The 12745-nt window shown below is 43.9% G+C and overlaps 1 protein-coding gene across 17 annotated transcripts in view; it reads left to right on the top strand.

Moving 5' to 3' along the window:
• NR1H3 (nuclear receptor subfamily 1 group H member 3) overlaps window positions 1-12745 on the top strand; it is a 31189-nt gene that overhangs the window by 7651 nt on the left and 10793 nt on the right. For 10 of the 17 annotated variants that reach the window (XM_064462664.1, XM_064462655.1, XM_064462649.1 and 7 more), the window contains one exon: window positions 9849-10096. In XM_064462664.1, the coding sequence (XP_064318734.1) occupies window positions 9979-10096 (118 nt within the window). In that variant the 5' untranslated portion in view covers window positions 9849-9978. The other 7 variants (XM_064462657.1, XM_064462658.1, XM_064462652.1 and 4 more) reach the window with 3 other exon arrangements.

Raw genomic sequence — 12745 nt, forward strand, 5'->3', positions numbered from 1 at the left:
CAGAAATAGACCATACAAGCCAGGATCCAAAATAGTAAAGTCAAAAGCAGGGCAAGCTTACTTTGCAACAGAGCTTTTAATAGTCCTTTATTCTAACCTGCACCTCTATGACAGTCTTCACTGTGTTTCTTGGCAGCAATTCTGATATCTCTGCTGCTGCTGCTGCAGTCTTCTGGCTGATCTAGGTTTAGATATGTACATCTGCTGCCGGGTGGGAACCCCGGCGTCTCTTCTGCTGTTCTTCTAAGAGCAGTGGTAGCAAAACCTGCCAAAATATATCCCCGGTAAGGGATGAATGGGAAATAGACGAACAGTCAGCTTGCTTTGACGCAATTTAAAATTCCATTCTAGTATCCCTCCAATGTGTCCTTTATCTGGGTTTTTGTGTACTGTCATTTCTTCCTGACCTCTGTGCTACATCTAGGGATGATGTTTCTGTGAATGGGAATCAGGACTTTTCCCCTACTGCCCTTAAGGGAATCTTGAGGAGTTTCCTGCCTGTTTTGTAATCTGGTACTGTATTTCTGTTTTGCCTGTGAGCAATAATATTTGTTTTGATTGATGCTTTTAGGTGGGATGGTTCTTGGATACTAAGTGCTATAAAGATATGTTATAAAAAAAGCTGTTTCCCAGGAGCAATCTTGTTTCAGTTATGGTGATACGTGGTATACTGATGAAAGTACTCTTGGGGTGGGAAGAAAGGAGGAAATCAGAAAAAGTCAGCAAGCAGTTGTACCGTAAACAGCCGTCCCCTTTATTGTGTTCTTGCCTCTTTTTGCCTCTATTCTTCACATGCTTTTATTTCATAGCTGCTAGAAGTTGGAGAAGATCAGTTTGAAACAGAAGGTAGTCTGGACAAGGTCTAGGAGTTGGGGGCTTCTTAAGTTCTCTTCCTGGCTTTGCTGTGGCAGAACCCAGAGCTGTGTCCTTTGTCATCTTCTCTTCCTGGTAAAATATTGCAGCTGTTTCTTACTGCTTTTACCTGTTTTAGTAGTAGTTCAGTGCTCACAATGGATTGGGCCCTGTTCCTGCTTGGAGGAGTCAACAGGAGTTTGTGATATTGATGATGAAGAGGTGGGATGAGACAGCCTGGGGACCTGAGCAGATTTCCCTTTCATGACACTAGTTGATAAAGACACTTGGCTAGAAGAGACATGGGCCATGACATTCCCTCATTGCATAGTTTTGTGGAGGTGAAATGATTTTTAAGGAAACAATCTGGTGAACATTATGTTGTGTCATTATTTATCATTATGGTTTTCTACATGCAGAAAAAAGGCCTGCAGTGCTGTTTTTCTAGGCATAGTCTAGTTGGTTCTCATGTTGCTCACAGACTAGCTTTAATTTTTTTCCCTGGAATCACCGCTATCAGGATGTTATTTTGGGTATTTGTTCTTGCTTTTTAAATTTTTAAGTTCTGATCTCTCTCTTCAGTTTTGAGATAGCATTGGGATGACATCTCAAATCTGCCATGAGTCAGACCTGTGTTCCCTGAAGCAGGGCTGTAACATCTGTGGGACTGAGGGTCGTAAAGGAGGAATGTAGGATCTGAGATAGAGTTTTCTTTTGTTCTGTAATGTGGTGCCCCCGTGGAAGACCACCATTGAAGAGAGAGGGGTTGAGGCTTCTCTGTTTCCCTACTCTCCCCCCCCGCCCCATTTAAAACAAACAAACAACAACAACAATTTAAAAACCCTCAGCTTTTTGAACCTAGCTGGTTATTGCCGTTACCTCTGATCTGGATGTCAGTGTGGTGTGTTTGCTGTCTCTTTTAAACCTTTTTCTCTGGGAAGACTAAGGAAGCTCTGGGTCTTAAAACTGTTGTTTCAAAGAATGGCTGGCTGTTATGTTCTGGATAGTTAAGTGTAATTGTGTAGAAAAAGGCGTTGATGGCTGAGTAAAGCTAGAGAAGGAATCCAAAAAGAAATGGAGTCTTTGGGCATGTTTTTCATGCTGCTGTGCAGTGGCATTTATAAGGAAACTAAGGTGGTGGGGTTGACCTCATTTTCAGCCTTCAGGTAGGATGTGATGAGCTGTTTCTGCATGCAGGATGTGTGAGAGCTGGTCAGCAGCAGGAATAATGAGCTGCAAACATCTAAACTTTCATTTTCCAAGTTTTCTAGGTTTCTTGAACACTTTTCCTATTTCATTTTAATCTTTGGGGTTTTTTTGTATATGTGCCTGGTGGTGTGGTTAAAAGTCTGAAAGAATTACCCCATTAGACAATACAGGGACCCTAGGAAGAAAAACACTCAAACCAAAAGCACCTTTGCATGGATATTTAGATGTGCAAGAGAAAAAAAGACTTTCTGGTAGGATAGCTTAATTTGCTTGGGGAAATAGTGAGTGGTACTGGCAAAAGATTGCTGTTTTAAAGTGAGTTTCTATAGGGAGAGTTTGCTATTATAGCAGCTGCGGACAAACGTATTCTGTAGAGAGGGCTCTAGGCTGGATCCCTTCCCTTCCCCTTCTTCCCAAGGGGTGTCAGAGAGCTGCCCTTTGCTCCTCTGCTAGCAGGAGTGGGCAGCTGCTCTGCTTTGTGTGTTTCATCCTCCTGGGAGGAGCACAGATGGGATTTTTTCCTGTTGGAAGCCTGTCAAAGCCTCAGTTGTGCTTCCTGCTATCTGAAGGTCAGTGCTGATAGTGGTGTCGAGCTGTCGATGAGCTGGATTTGCAGCCAGACACCGGGGATTATTGCAGTTCAGCTGCACACGGCAAGTTCTGCTCATGTTTGTCCCCGTGCTGCTGCAGGAGCTGGTGTCGCTCCAAAGTGGCTGTGCTCTGTCTGCTCCCTGTGTTGGGACACTGGCTTCCCAGCTCATCTGGCCAGACAGAGCTGAGGAGGGATGACTTGTCATTTTACAAGACAGCTTGGAGGGGAAGGTGGGGCGATGCTGCTGCTGTAACACCTTCCTTGCTGTAACCCAGTGCCTGCTCTAGTCTTCGCCACTCCTGAGGTGGTTATACTCTAGGTTAGCCAGAAGCTTGAAAGCTGAGGTGACAGCAGAAAGCCTTGAAGGAGTAAAATGGACAGGAGCTTTGTTACCTGGATCTGGCTGTGCCATTTTCCAGGGTTCAGGGGAACTCATGTCAATGGCCTTTTGGGAATTTTCATGGCAGCAAGGTGACAACATCACTCCTGATATCACTTGTTACCCATTTCCGGTTCATTAACCTGGGAAAGTCTATCCTCTCTTACCATCATGCCCTCCCTTTCTCTCTCTTTATCTGCCTCCTCTCCCCCTTTGTCAGAGGGACTGATACTTCCATGCAAACAGGAAGAGAGGCAAGGGCAGCCCTGTGCACAGTGTGAACGAACTCCAGTAACCTCGTCTTTCTCCTCTTTCCAGTTGCAGGATCGAGGGCATCTGGCAGCTGGGAGAGAGGGAGGGAGGAAACAGAAAGGCAGAGCCCATTTCAGGATCTTACCCACCCTGAAAGCAGTCACATGTATGCTCTCTTTTCCTCTTGCTACTTGTGTTGACGTGGCACTCTTTGATCAGGCAGAAACCAAGAGGTGAAGGCAAGGGCAAACCCAAAACCTCACCTTTTGGCAGGCCAGGAATAATGAGAGGCACGTGAGCGGGGAGGGAGCATCTCCTGCTGGATTGGGGTGTGTGAACAGGAGAGCTGACTTCTTGCAAAAGAATTGCTGTTGGGGTGGGGAGTAACTTTGCAGAGCTTGTAGGTTCTTAGATGGGACTGGAGTTGGCTCATTTTGTCTTCATCTGATGTACAATTTGGGAAGTCGTGCTCCCAAAACAGAGGGATCCACAGGCTGTGCAGGAAGGAAAGAAATCCTGTGCTCTGAAGATCATGGGCAAGGAGTGAGTTTGGTTGGGTTTTTTATGTGAAACAAAGGAAAAGTACTTTGGGCTGATTCAGCCTTGAATTATTGGATTCTGTTTGGTAGTACACTTGTGCCATACGATCCTAATTCACTTCGCTAACCAGTTTGTTCAATGGAGAGAGACTTCTTTTTTGTTTCAGTCTTATGTGAGGTAGGGTGGAACAGGCTTGTAACTTCTGCTGCTGCCATTGTTTATAATAGCATTTTCTGGGGGTCAAGAGCATCTAAATCATATTAGGCTCAAATTGAGAAACATCTGCAGACCTCTTTGCATTTTAGTTGTAATAGAAGGTCTAATTTTGGAAGGAAAAGTACGGAGACTACACTCCAGTCTCTCAGAACTCACCTTTAGGGTGTTTTCTGTAGTAGCCTGACTTTCCCTTGCTCAGTTTCCTTCTATTCCTTTTAGGCATACCATCTTTCAGAATAACACCTTTCATCCTGCCGTATACCATCATTACACCTTCCTGCTTCTCTTCCCAGTACTCTTTCAACCAAGTGACACAGGTTTGTTTATCTTAATCTGTTTGGTTGCGAGTTACATTTACTGCTGTTCTCTGAACTCTGCCATGGCATCCATACCTAACTTGGGTAGGAGGCAGCATGCTGTGTTGAGACCAGACTAAAGCCAAAGGAAGTCCTCACAATGAGAGCTGGGTGCAGCAGTGAGAACCCAGTCAAGCTCAGGGATGTACCAGTTCAAAGGAGGAGATAAAGGCACGGGCAAAGGCCCTGCCAGAAGTCAGCAAAGTCATGGGTAATAAAGGAGTTGGTGAGCGGCAGGAATAAAAGCCAACATAAGAGGACTGAGGGGACCTCTAAAACTTAGAGCTAGAGAGGCAGAGGTGGGAATAAGACCCTTAACTTGGGGTCAAGAGACCAGAATGCAGCTGCCCATCCCTGAGGGGCAGGCTATGCAGCCAGGAATGACTCTTTTGCATAGCTGGCAGAGGTGGCAACACTTTGCAAGGCTTACAGGCCAGTGTTGCACGCTTGGGCAGATACTCATGGTGAGCTGAAGCTTAGCTTGACATCAAATTAAAGCAATCAGGAGGCTGTAGCGCTTTTGTTTTTATCAGCTTGGGGCTGATGGTGGCTTGCAAACTCCTTCCAGTTTGTGCTGTCTTTATGCTTCTGAGAGATCAAAATGGATAATGCTGTTTCAAACGGTGTCCCTGCAGGTGTAGAGAGGGATTTACAGTGGGGGCACAGCTAGTCTCCATTTCCTGAGAGTTACACAACCATTCTTTCCATTCTTTGTTATATATACTGTTCAAAATCATTCTTCATGCTATCCTGTTGCACTGATTTGCACACCTTGCGTTTTCATGGTTTGTCCCTTCCATCGGCAATCTGAAGTTGGTTATTTTTCCTCATGAGTTTTAATAGCTCTCTCATAGAATCATAGCATCATTAAGGTTGGAAAAGACCTCTAGGATCATCAAGTCCAACCGTCATGTTATCGCATATTATGTATTACTTAATTTTCAAAGTGACAGATTTGCCTGAAAGTGACTTTTTCTGCCCTGAAAAGTACAAGTGTCTGTTTCAACTTTTTCCTAATTGAAACCTGTCATATGTGTACTTTTGCCCTGCTTACAGACCTACTAGCTGCTCCAGCATTTAATGAGAAATGTGATGATGCAGAGGGAAGGAGGAGGAATGAGCCGATGTGAGTTGGGAACACCCTTTGTTTCTCTGAGACATCTACAAGGTAGTACCAACTTCCTTGAGAAGGTTTGTGAAAATACTCTGGCTGCTACACCAGAGACAGTATAGGAAGAGCATCAGGTCAGAAAATACTGGTTACTCCCTGTGAAAGGATTGGAACAGTGCTGTCTCCCAAGGGGCCTAGTTCTGTACTGGTGCTGTTGGGTCCTGTGAAATCTCAGTCCAACAGGCTTTTTTCTTGGCTGTTTAGATCTGCAGCTTTTGATATCTGAGGTGGCATCACCACTGTACGAGTTACATGTTTAGATTTCAGCGAAGACCCTTATGTGAGCCCAGTTTTCAGAGGTATATTCAGATTGGGTGCTAGCACTTGTATTGCATGTCAGAACACACTTAGAAGCCAAAATGCAAAATTATAGCCCTTCCTTTCAGATGCACTGGCAAGGGCTGGCAGAAAATTTGTGCCTGATAAGCCCATGCACAAAGGCACGGTCCTGTTGACACACAGCTGTGTGGTGTGTGAGCACAATCATGTTAACATATGTATACAAACCTAAGGTCTCTGCTGCTGACGTGCTGCGGAGTGCATGCTCATGATTCGTTACAGAACTGAAACATAACCATATATTTTCCCTTGGCAGATGGCTGTTGTATTTTGTAATTTAGAGGACCAGGACTCTGACCAGTAAATCCTGTTTTGAAAGATCCGAGACTTCCGCAGTCTTCCTAAAAAACTAACATTTCCTCTGAACATCCAGTATTTGGAGGCAAAGGGCTCATGGCGACATTCCTCTGATTATTCCTGCACTCCACAGTACAGTTTCTTCAAAGATGTGCTTGCATCTGGTCTGGTTCTTCCTGCTCCTTAAATTTCTCACAGAAAGCACCAAACGTGCAGGGAGAGGAGAGACCTGTTTAGCAGAAGTGTCACAGTAACTGCATCTGGCTCATTTGGTTTCCTTATGTGCTGTGCTGCCTGATGCTACCTCCTTTATTGTCCTCAATGAATATGGGACAGAAATTAGGCATCTTTGGTATCTTTGTGTCTGTTGATGACAGGTCAGATCAAAGGCTTCCAGAAGGGTGCCTAAGTGCTTCAGTTGGGTTTGGAAGAGGAGAGGACTCAGCTGAGGGAATGGGATGAGGCTGTTGCTGGAGGAGGTGATAAATGTTTCTGGCAATTAGGATGAGGTGCAGGAGCCAGGGCTGCCACCTCTAGCCTCTGTTAAGAGTACTTTCTGTTGCAAGAGCGCTGACCTTGAGACCATCGGTATCGAAGTTGTTCCATTGTCTCAGAAAAGAAAGGGAGAGGGAAGAAATGGAGTAGGGCGAAGCTGGTAGCGACACATTTCAGAAGTGCTTAGTGTCTTATTTGAGACATGGGTGGTAGGGGCTGGCAGAAAATTGTTTCCCTTAGCCTTTCATCTGTATGTGCTTCCTCACAGGATTATGTCTGCTCATCAGGTTCCTCTGTTCTAGATGCTGTGTTAGAGAAGTGATTGCTGCTTCTTTTGTCATTTGGCCAGTCCTGGTTACTAAAACTGACAAGAGTTGAGCCAGACAGTGGGAGACAGCACAGTGGATTATGTCAAGAAGACAGTGTTCCCTCTTGCAGTTATGGCTTGCATTACCCCTCTGAAGTTTTACTTGAAGTGGTGGTGCAAATTGGAAGATGTGAACCTCTAATAACATGATTATTAGTACAGAACTCAGCAAGATTTTTAGTAATTTGAAAACAATCCTCAAGTGTTTCTGTGAAAACTAATTCCCTGGCTTAGTCATATGGCCTTCCACTTGTGTGCCTGTGCTCATTGGGTTCCTGTGTTTTAGAGGCTAGAACATGGTAGTTTAGGTTTCTATACCTAGCACCAGAGTGCTGCTGGTTGTAGTTAGGTTGGTTTTCCACAGCCTGCAACTGTTACTGCATCTACAAAACTAAAAAATGCCGTGTGTTAGGAGCGGAGAAGACAAGAGGCCTCTCCTATCTGGCCCATTCTGTTTTGAGAAGGCTGGAGGTTGGTGCACAAAGTAGGAGTGTGTGGGTTGGTTTTACAGCATTAAGACAGTGCCTGATAGGCCTTAGCCCTCATTATGTCCTGGGTGTGCACATGGATTTATACTGCCCTCCCTGTTGGTAGCTGCAGACTTCTCAAATGTTGATGGAAAGTTTGCAGTCTTCTAGAAACTCCTCTTTGGTCTCCAGATGTCCTGCTGTCAGTCAGTTTCACTCTTGCAATGTCAGCCATGGTTGTGCAGATGACACAGTTCGGAAATCCCATCAGGCTCTACCTCTTTTGCTTTCTGGAATACATGGCAGTCAGGGCTGGTATGCAGCATGCTAGACTGGGTTCACCAAACTGAAGGTGTGGGGCCGGAGCGCTGTCACTCAGTCCCTCAGCTGGGGGATCAAACTCTGCCTTTGAAAAATTACTGTGGTGCTGCTGCTGGTGATTCATTCTGCAGAATAATTAATGTTTGAGTGAGTCTATTGTGTGGCTTAAAGGAATCTGGAGATGTACTGAGGCAGTACACTTAGGTTTCTTGTTTCGTGCCCAAACGTGTCCAGAGACCTCTGATATTGGCATCAGTGAGCATCTTACATGGGACTAGGAATACAGTCTGGGTTTGGGTTTGTTTCAGTGAAGTTCCAATCTCCATCTGCTGCTCTGTGCCTCTCCACAAGGTTTTCAGTTGCTGCAGGATTTACTGTGGGGACTTTCTTTAAAAAAAAAAGGTTGATTGTGATAGCCGCGTTGTTCTTTTAAGTCTCTTTGAATTGGTTGCAAATCACATCAGTTAGGTTGTAATATCCCACAGTAGGACTTCTTTCAGTGGCTTTGAGCTTCATATTTGCTGCCACTGCTTTTATCCTAGATAGTCTTTCTCCAGTGATTCAGTGGTTACGTGCACCAAGGGGGAGTGAGCTCTGAATTCCTTATACAGTCTGAGATTGTGTTTACAAAGGTCATGTGAATTAATATGCCCTGTGATTAACACCTGCATCTATTATCTGCCACAGTGTAATGGGAGATGGCAGGAGCTCAGCAGGCTTGTCAGTAGGACTGCTTTAGACTTGATGACTGTTTCAGAGTACTGGGAGGGGAATGATTTGTGGAAGTATTGCTTTCATCTTTGCCTTTGGCATTCTAAGAAAAGTTGCACTGTCTTGTCCAAATACCCAGGAGGGAAGAAGGGTCTTGGGGCTGTGGTCCTCTACCACTTTCCAGCTAGCACTGCAGTGTGTGAGGCATGCCCCTGCTTACCTGATGCTTTTGTATCTGGGCTGCTGCATGGTTTTGTGTCACCTCCTGTCTTTCAGAGAGTGGCAGGCTTCCAGTCTTGAACTCACTCACTCAAGTTAAACTGGTACCGGCCTTTAATGTAGTTGCTTTTTAAATCAGTTAATCTCTTTAGCTTGCATTGGTAAGTCACTGAGTTAAGACTGACTGATCAAATGCATGTTCAATCAGATTAGGGGTGTTTACATTAGCAGTTTGCATCAGTTTCACAAAGTCTGTGCAGTCAAACCAGTACGACCTTTTTCTGTGCAGGTGGGGCTTTTTGGAAAAAGTGATTGGATTCACTTTCCAGGTTCCGATTCTGTAGTGGAGTTAGTGCTGTATAATAAAGATGCTTTTCAGTATGGTTTCCAGGTTCCAGAAAAGGGTATTCTCAGAAGGTTGGTGGTGAATCTGTTTCCTGAGGGTGGCATAATGGTCATTTCCCATAGGTATGATACTGGCTTTTAATTTCTTGCTGTAGGTGAGGGGAAGACCTGTCATCCTCATCTTTGATATATCATTGATCTTTGGCACAACCTTTGTATCCTGATATTAATAGGGAAGTTTGTTTTGCAGTCTTTGCTAAATAATTGTATCAAAATTGCCTTTTACAATTTTCTATGTGCTGTGTAGTGCGTGCCACAAAACCCAGGGCAGCTGGAGGCAATGAGCTATTTGTTACTGGAAGCTTTAACAAAGGCCACTGGTTGTAAAATCTGGAATTTCCCTCTTACACACTTGGAGAGGTCAGGGCTGAAGTCCCCTGGTGGTGTTAGCGGTAATGAAGGCTTGTCCTGCTTTGATAAATATTTTGACAATAAAAAGACAGTTTTGTGCCTGGTGTGCTAATCTTGTACCTTTCAGCACAGTTTGTTAAAATATTGTGTTTTAAGAGCATAAACGTTGATAAAAAGTTAATTGTCCCTTTTTAATAAAGGAAACAAAAGCTTGAAGCTTGCTTGTGATGCAGCTTGTAATAGATTTTGGGAGTTAATAGCCTCAGTAGTTGAACTCCTGCCTCTTTGGCATCTGTATTTTTTCCATAGGTACTTCCTTTCTGACTTTCAGTAGCAGAGAGAAACTAAAGACCTTGAAGAAAGACGCCTGTGGCCCCTTGCTCGACAGTAACAATGCTGCAGCGATGAGATTATAGCGAGCCCTTCCTGTGTGGCCTCCATGGGTCCCATTCAACTCAGCACACAGGATCATGGGAAGAGGGTGGCAAGTGTATTTGAGATGGAGGAGGAAGGGCTTTCGCTCTTCCCTGGCTCAGAGAACCCCCCTGAGCATGCAGGTATGGAAAAATTCTTCTTAAATCTATGCAAGCTAAAGGTTGTCCATTCTTTTTCAGCTGCAAGCAGAATTGGTACTTGGCAAAATTTTAGGGTGAGTTTTGCTGTGCTTGAGGCACTTAGAGTACCTAAGAATAGAATCAGTTATTGATGGCTGAAGATGACTCAGTTTATTCAGGTGATAAATGTGTTGAATATTTTTTTTTTATTTGACATTCTAGAGGCTCGGTCCTTGGCAGTAAAATGAATTTCTTTTTGTTAGCCTTATCAAAAGCTGCTGAACAGTAGAGCTTTACTACTGTTGACAATTCAGCAAGGGTTAGTGATGCAAAGAAATAATAGCTTCTTGCAGATTCATATAACGGAAAGACAGTAGAAGGTTCCTTTACGCATTTCTGAGGTTAACTGAGATTTAAAAAGTATCTGGAAACAGAATTGAGTTTTTGCAGTTGTTGCTGCTGACACACACAATCCTACACTTTTGAACCTGTAAGAAGATGTAGTACGATATCTCTGGACGGGTAATGGGGGAAAAAAAGGAAAGCACAAGTCAGGTGTCCGGCATAGCAACTTAATGAAAATATGACAAATATATTTATTTGAACAGTGAGACAATGGGCAACCCCTGATAGAAAAATGTTATCTGAACATTGAAAAAGGACTCATCAGCAGAGTAGAAACAAAGGGAGTAGTTGAAAGCTGAAGAGGTATTACCCAAGAAAAGTCCTTAAAATGGATTTGAGGACATGAAAAGAAAAATGCCTTAGAAAAGTGCAAGAAAAAAAGCCACAAAATGTGGTAAAAAAAAATTATTAAATAGAGGGTCTACCAAAGAAGGAGGACCCTAGTGAGAGCTAAAGGTGCAGAGATGGCATTCACTTTTGATACATCTCAAATTACTTCGGTGTTATCTTTGACTACAGAAAATTATAATAATAAGCTATATAACTAAAATGGTTAGTGTTCAGAGATGCAAAATAATTTGCATAGATCAAAGAATAAGCCTGTCTGTCTCAATAGAACAGCCATAGGAACGGTAATCAGGCATTTATGTAATGACTTAAAGACAGCTAAGAAATCCACAACATGGACAGATCCATCTTGAGAGAGGTTATCCTCCTCCTCTACTCTGCCCTAGTGAGACCACATTTGGAGTACTGTGTCCAGTTTTGGGCCCCCCAGTTTAAGAAGGACAGGGAACTGCTTGAGCAAGCCCAGCAGAGAGCTACCAAGATGATCGGGGACGGGAGCATCAACCATATGAGGAAAGGCTGAGAGACGTGGGTTTGTTCAGCCCGGAGAAGAGAAGACTGAGGGGGGATCTTATCAATACCTATAAATATCTAAAGGGTGGGTGTCAGGATGATGGGACTGGACTCTTTTCAGGGGTGCCCAATGACAGGACAAGGGGCAATGGGCACAAGCTGGAACACAGGAAGTTCCAGCTAAACATGAGGAAAAACTTCTTCCCTGTGCGGGTGCCAGAGCAGGGGCACAGGCTGCCCAGGGAGGCTGTGGGGTCCCTTCCCTGGAGACATTCAAAACCCACCTGGTTGCGTTCCTGTGCCCCTGCTCTGGGTGTGCCTGCTCATGCAGAGGGGTTGGACAAGATGATCTGCAGAGGTCCCTTCCCACCCCTACCATTCTGTGATTCTTGATTCTGTGATCTTGTGGAAGTCATTGGATTACTCTGTTGTCCCTCAGAAACATATGAACATCATTTGAGGCTCTTGCAAAGTTGTTATACCAGTTAATATATATGCAATGGCAGATGAAGTAATTTGAAATAACTGAAGGTACTGCGTAATTTCCTCTTGGCAATAGATTGTGTGAAGAGAAATATAGTAGAACAAGAGACTTAACCTTTCTGGTGACATTTTCCTGCTGCCCGATCTGCAATGAGAAGCACAGTCCAAAATGAGTGACTTCCAGACCACTGTGAAGTCAATGGGATTGAAAATCAACACCAAGATACTTAACACTGAAAACAAATATGTAGTGAAGAACCCTAACAGTAATTTCTGAGACTAACCTAAATACCATTTCAGGAACTCGAGCAGAATAGTAAGTGTTACTGAGAGTAAAGATAGAAGTATTAGAAGCATACATATGAAGATGAGACATGCCATTGTAACTCTGAAGCTGATCAGGAAATGCAGCAGCCTTGTCCTGCAGACCAGTCCCTATGAATTAACTCCAGTGTAAAGGCTTTCCAGGTATACCCAAATGTAATCTGGAGATTTATCAAGACATGGTCTTTGCAATCTTTATGAACAGCTGCCATAGAGGAGTCTTTAACAGCTGATATACAGGAAAACTTCTGCTATGAGCTGTGCAGAAGGACATGTCAGATGTCGACATGGCTAGAATTAAACGGAATGAAAAGAGAGAGCTAATAGGAGGGAATACACAAATAATATTGGCAAGCTTAAGGTGAGATGTGTTGGAGTAGATCGAAGTTGTTTTCAGAATGCACAGCTGGTGACAAGATAAAGATCTGTTAGAATGTTAGAACTGAGAGCTGCTGCACAAGACCCCCTGAAATGTGAGGCAGTAGTGAAGGCCCTGTGTTTTGGATGGAATAATAAGGTTTAGTAAATGAACCGTCACTATGAGAGTGCATCAGTTTTAGGAGTGGGGAGCAGTCATCT

Source organism: Phalacrocorax carbo, chromosome 10 (assembly GCF_963921805.1).
Source record: "Phalacrocorax carbo chromosome 10, bPhaCar2.1, whole genome shotgun sequence".
Lineage (NCBI taxonomy): Eukaryota > Metazoa > Chordata > Aves > Suliformes > Phalacrocoracidae > Phalacrocorax > Phalacrocorax carbo.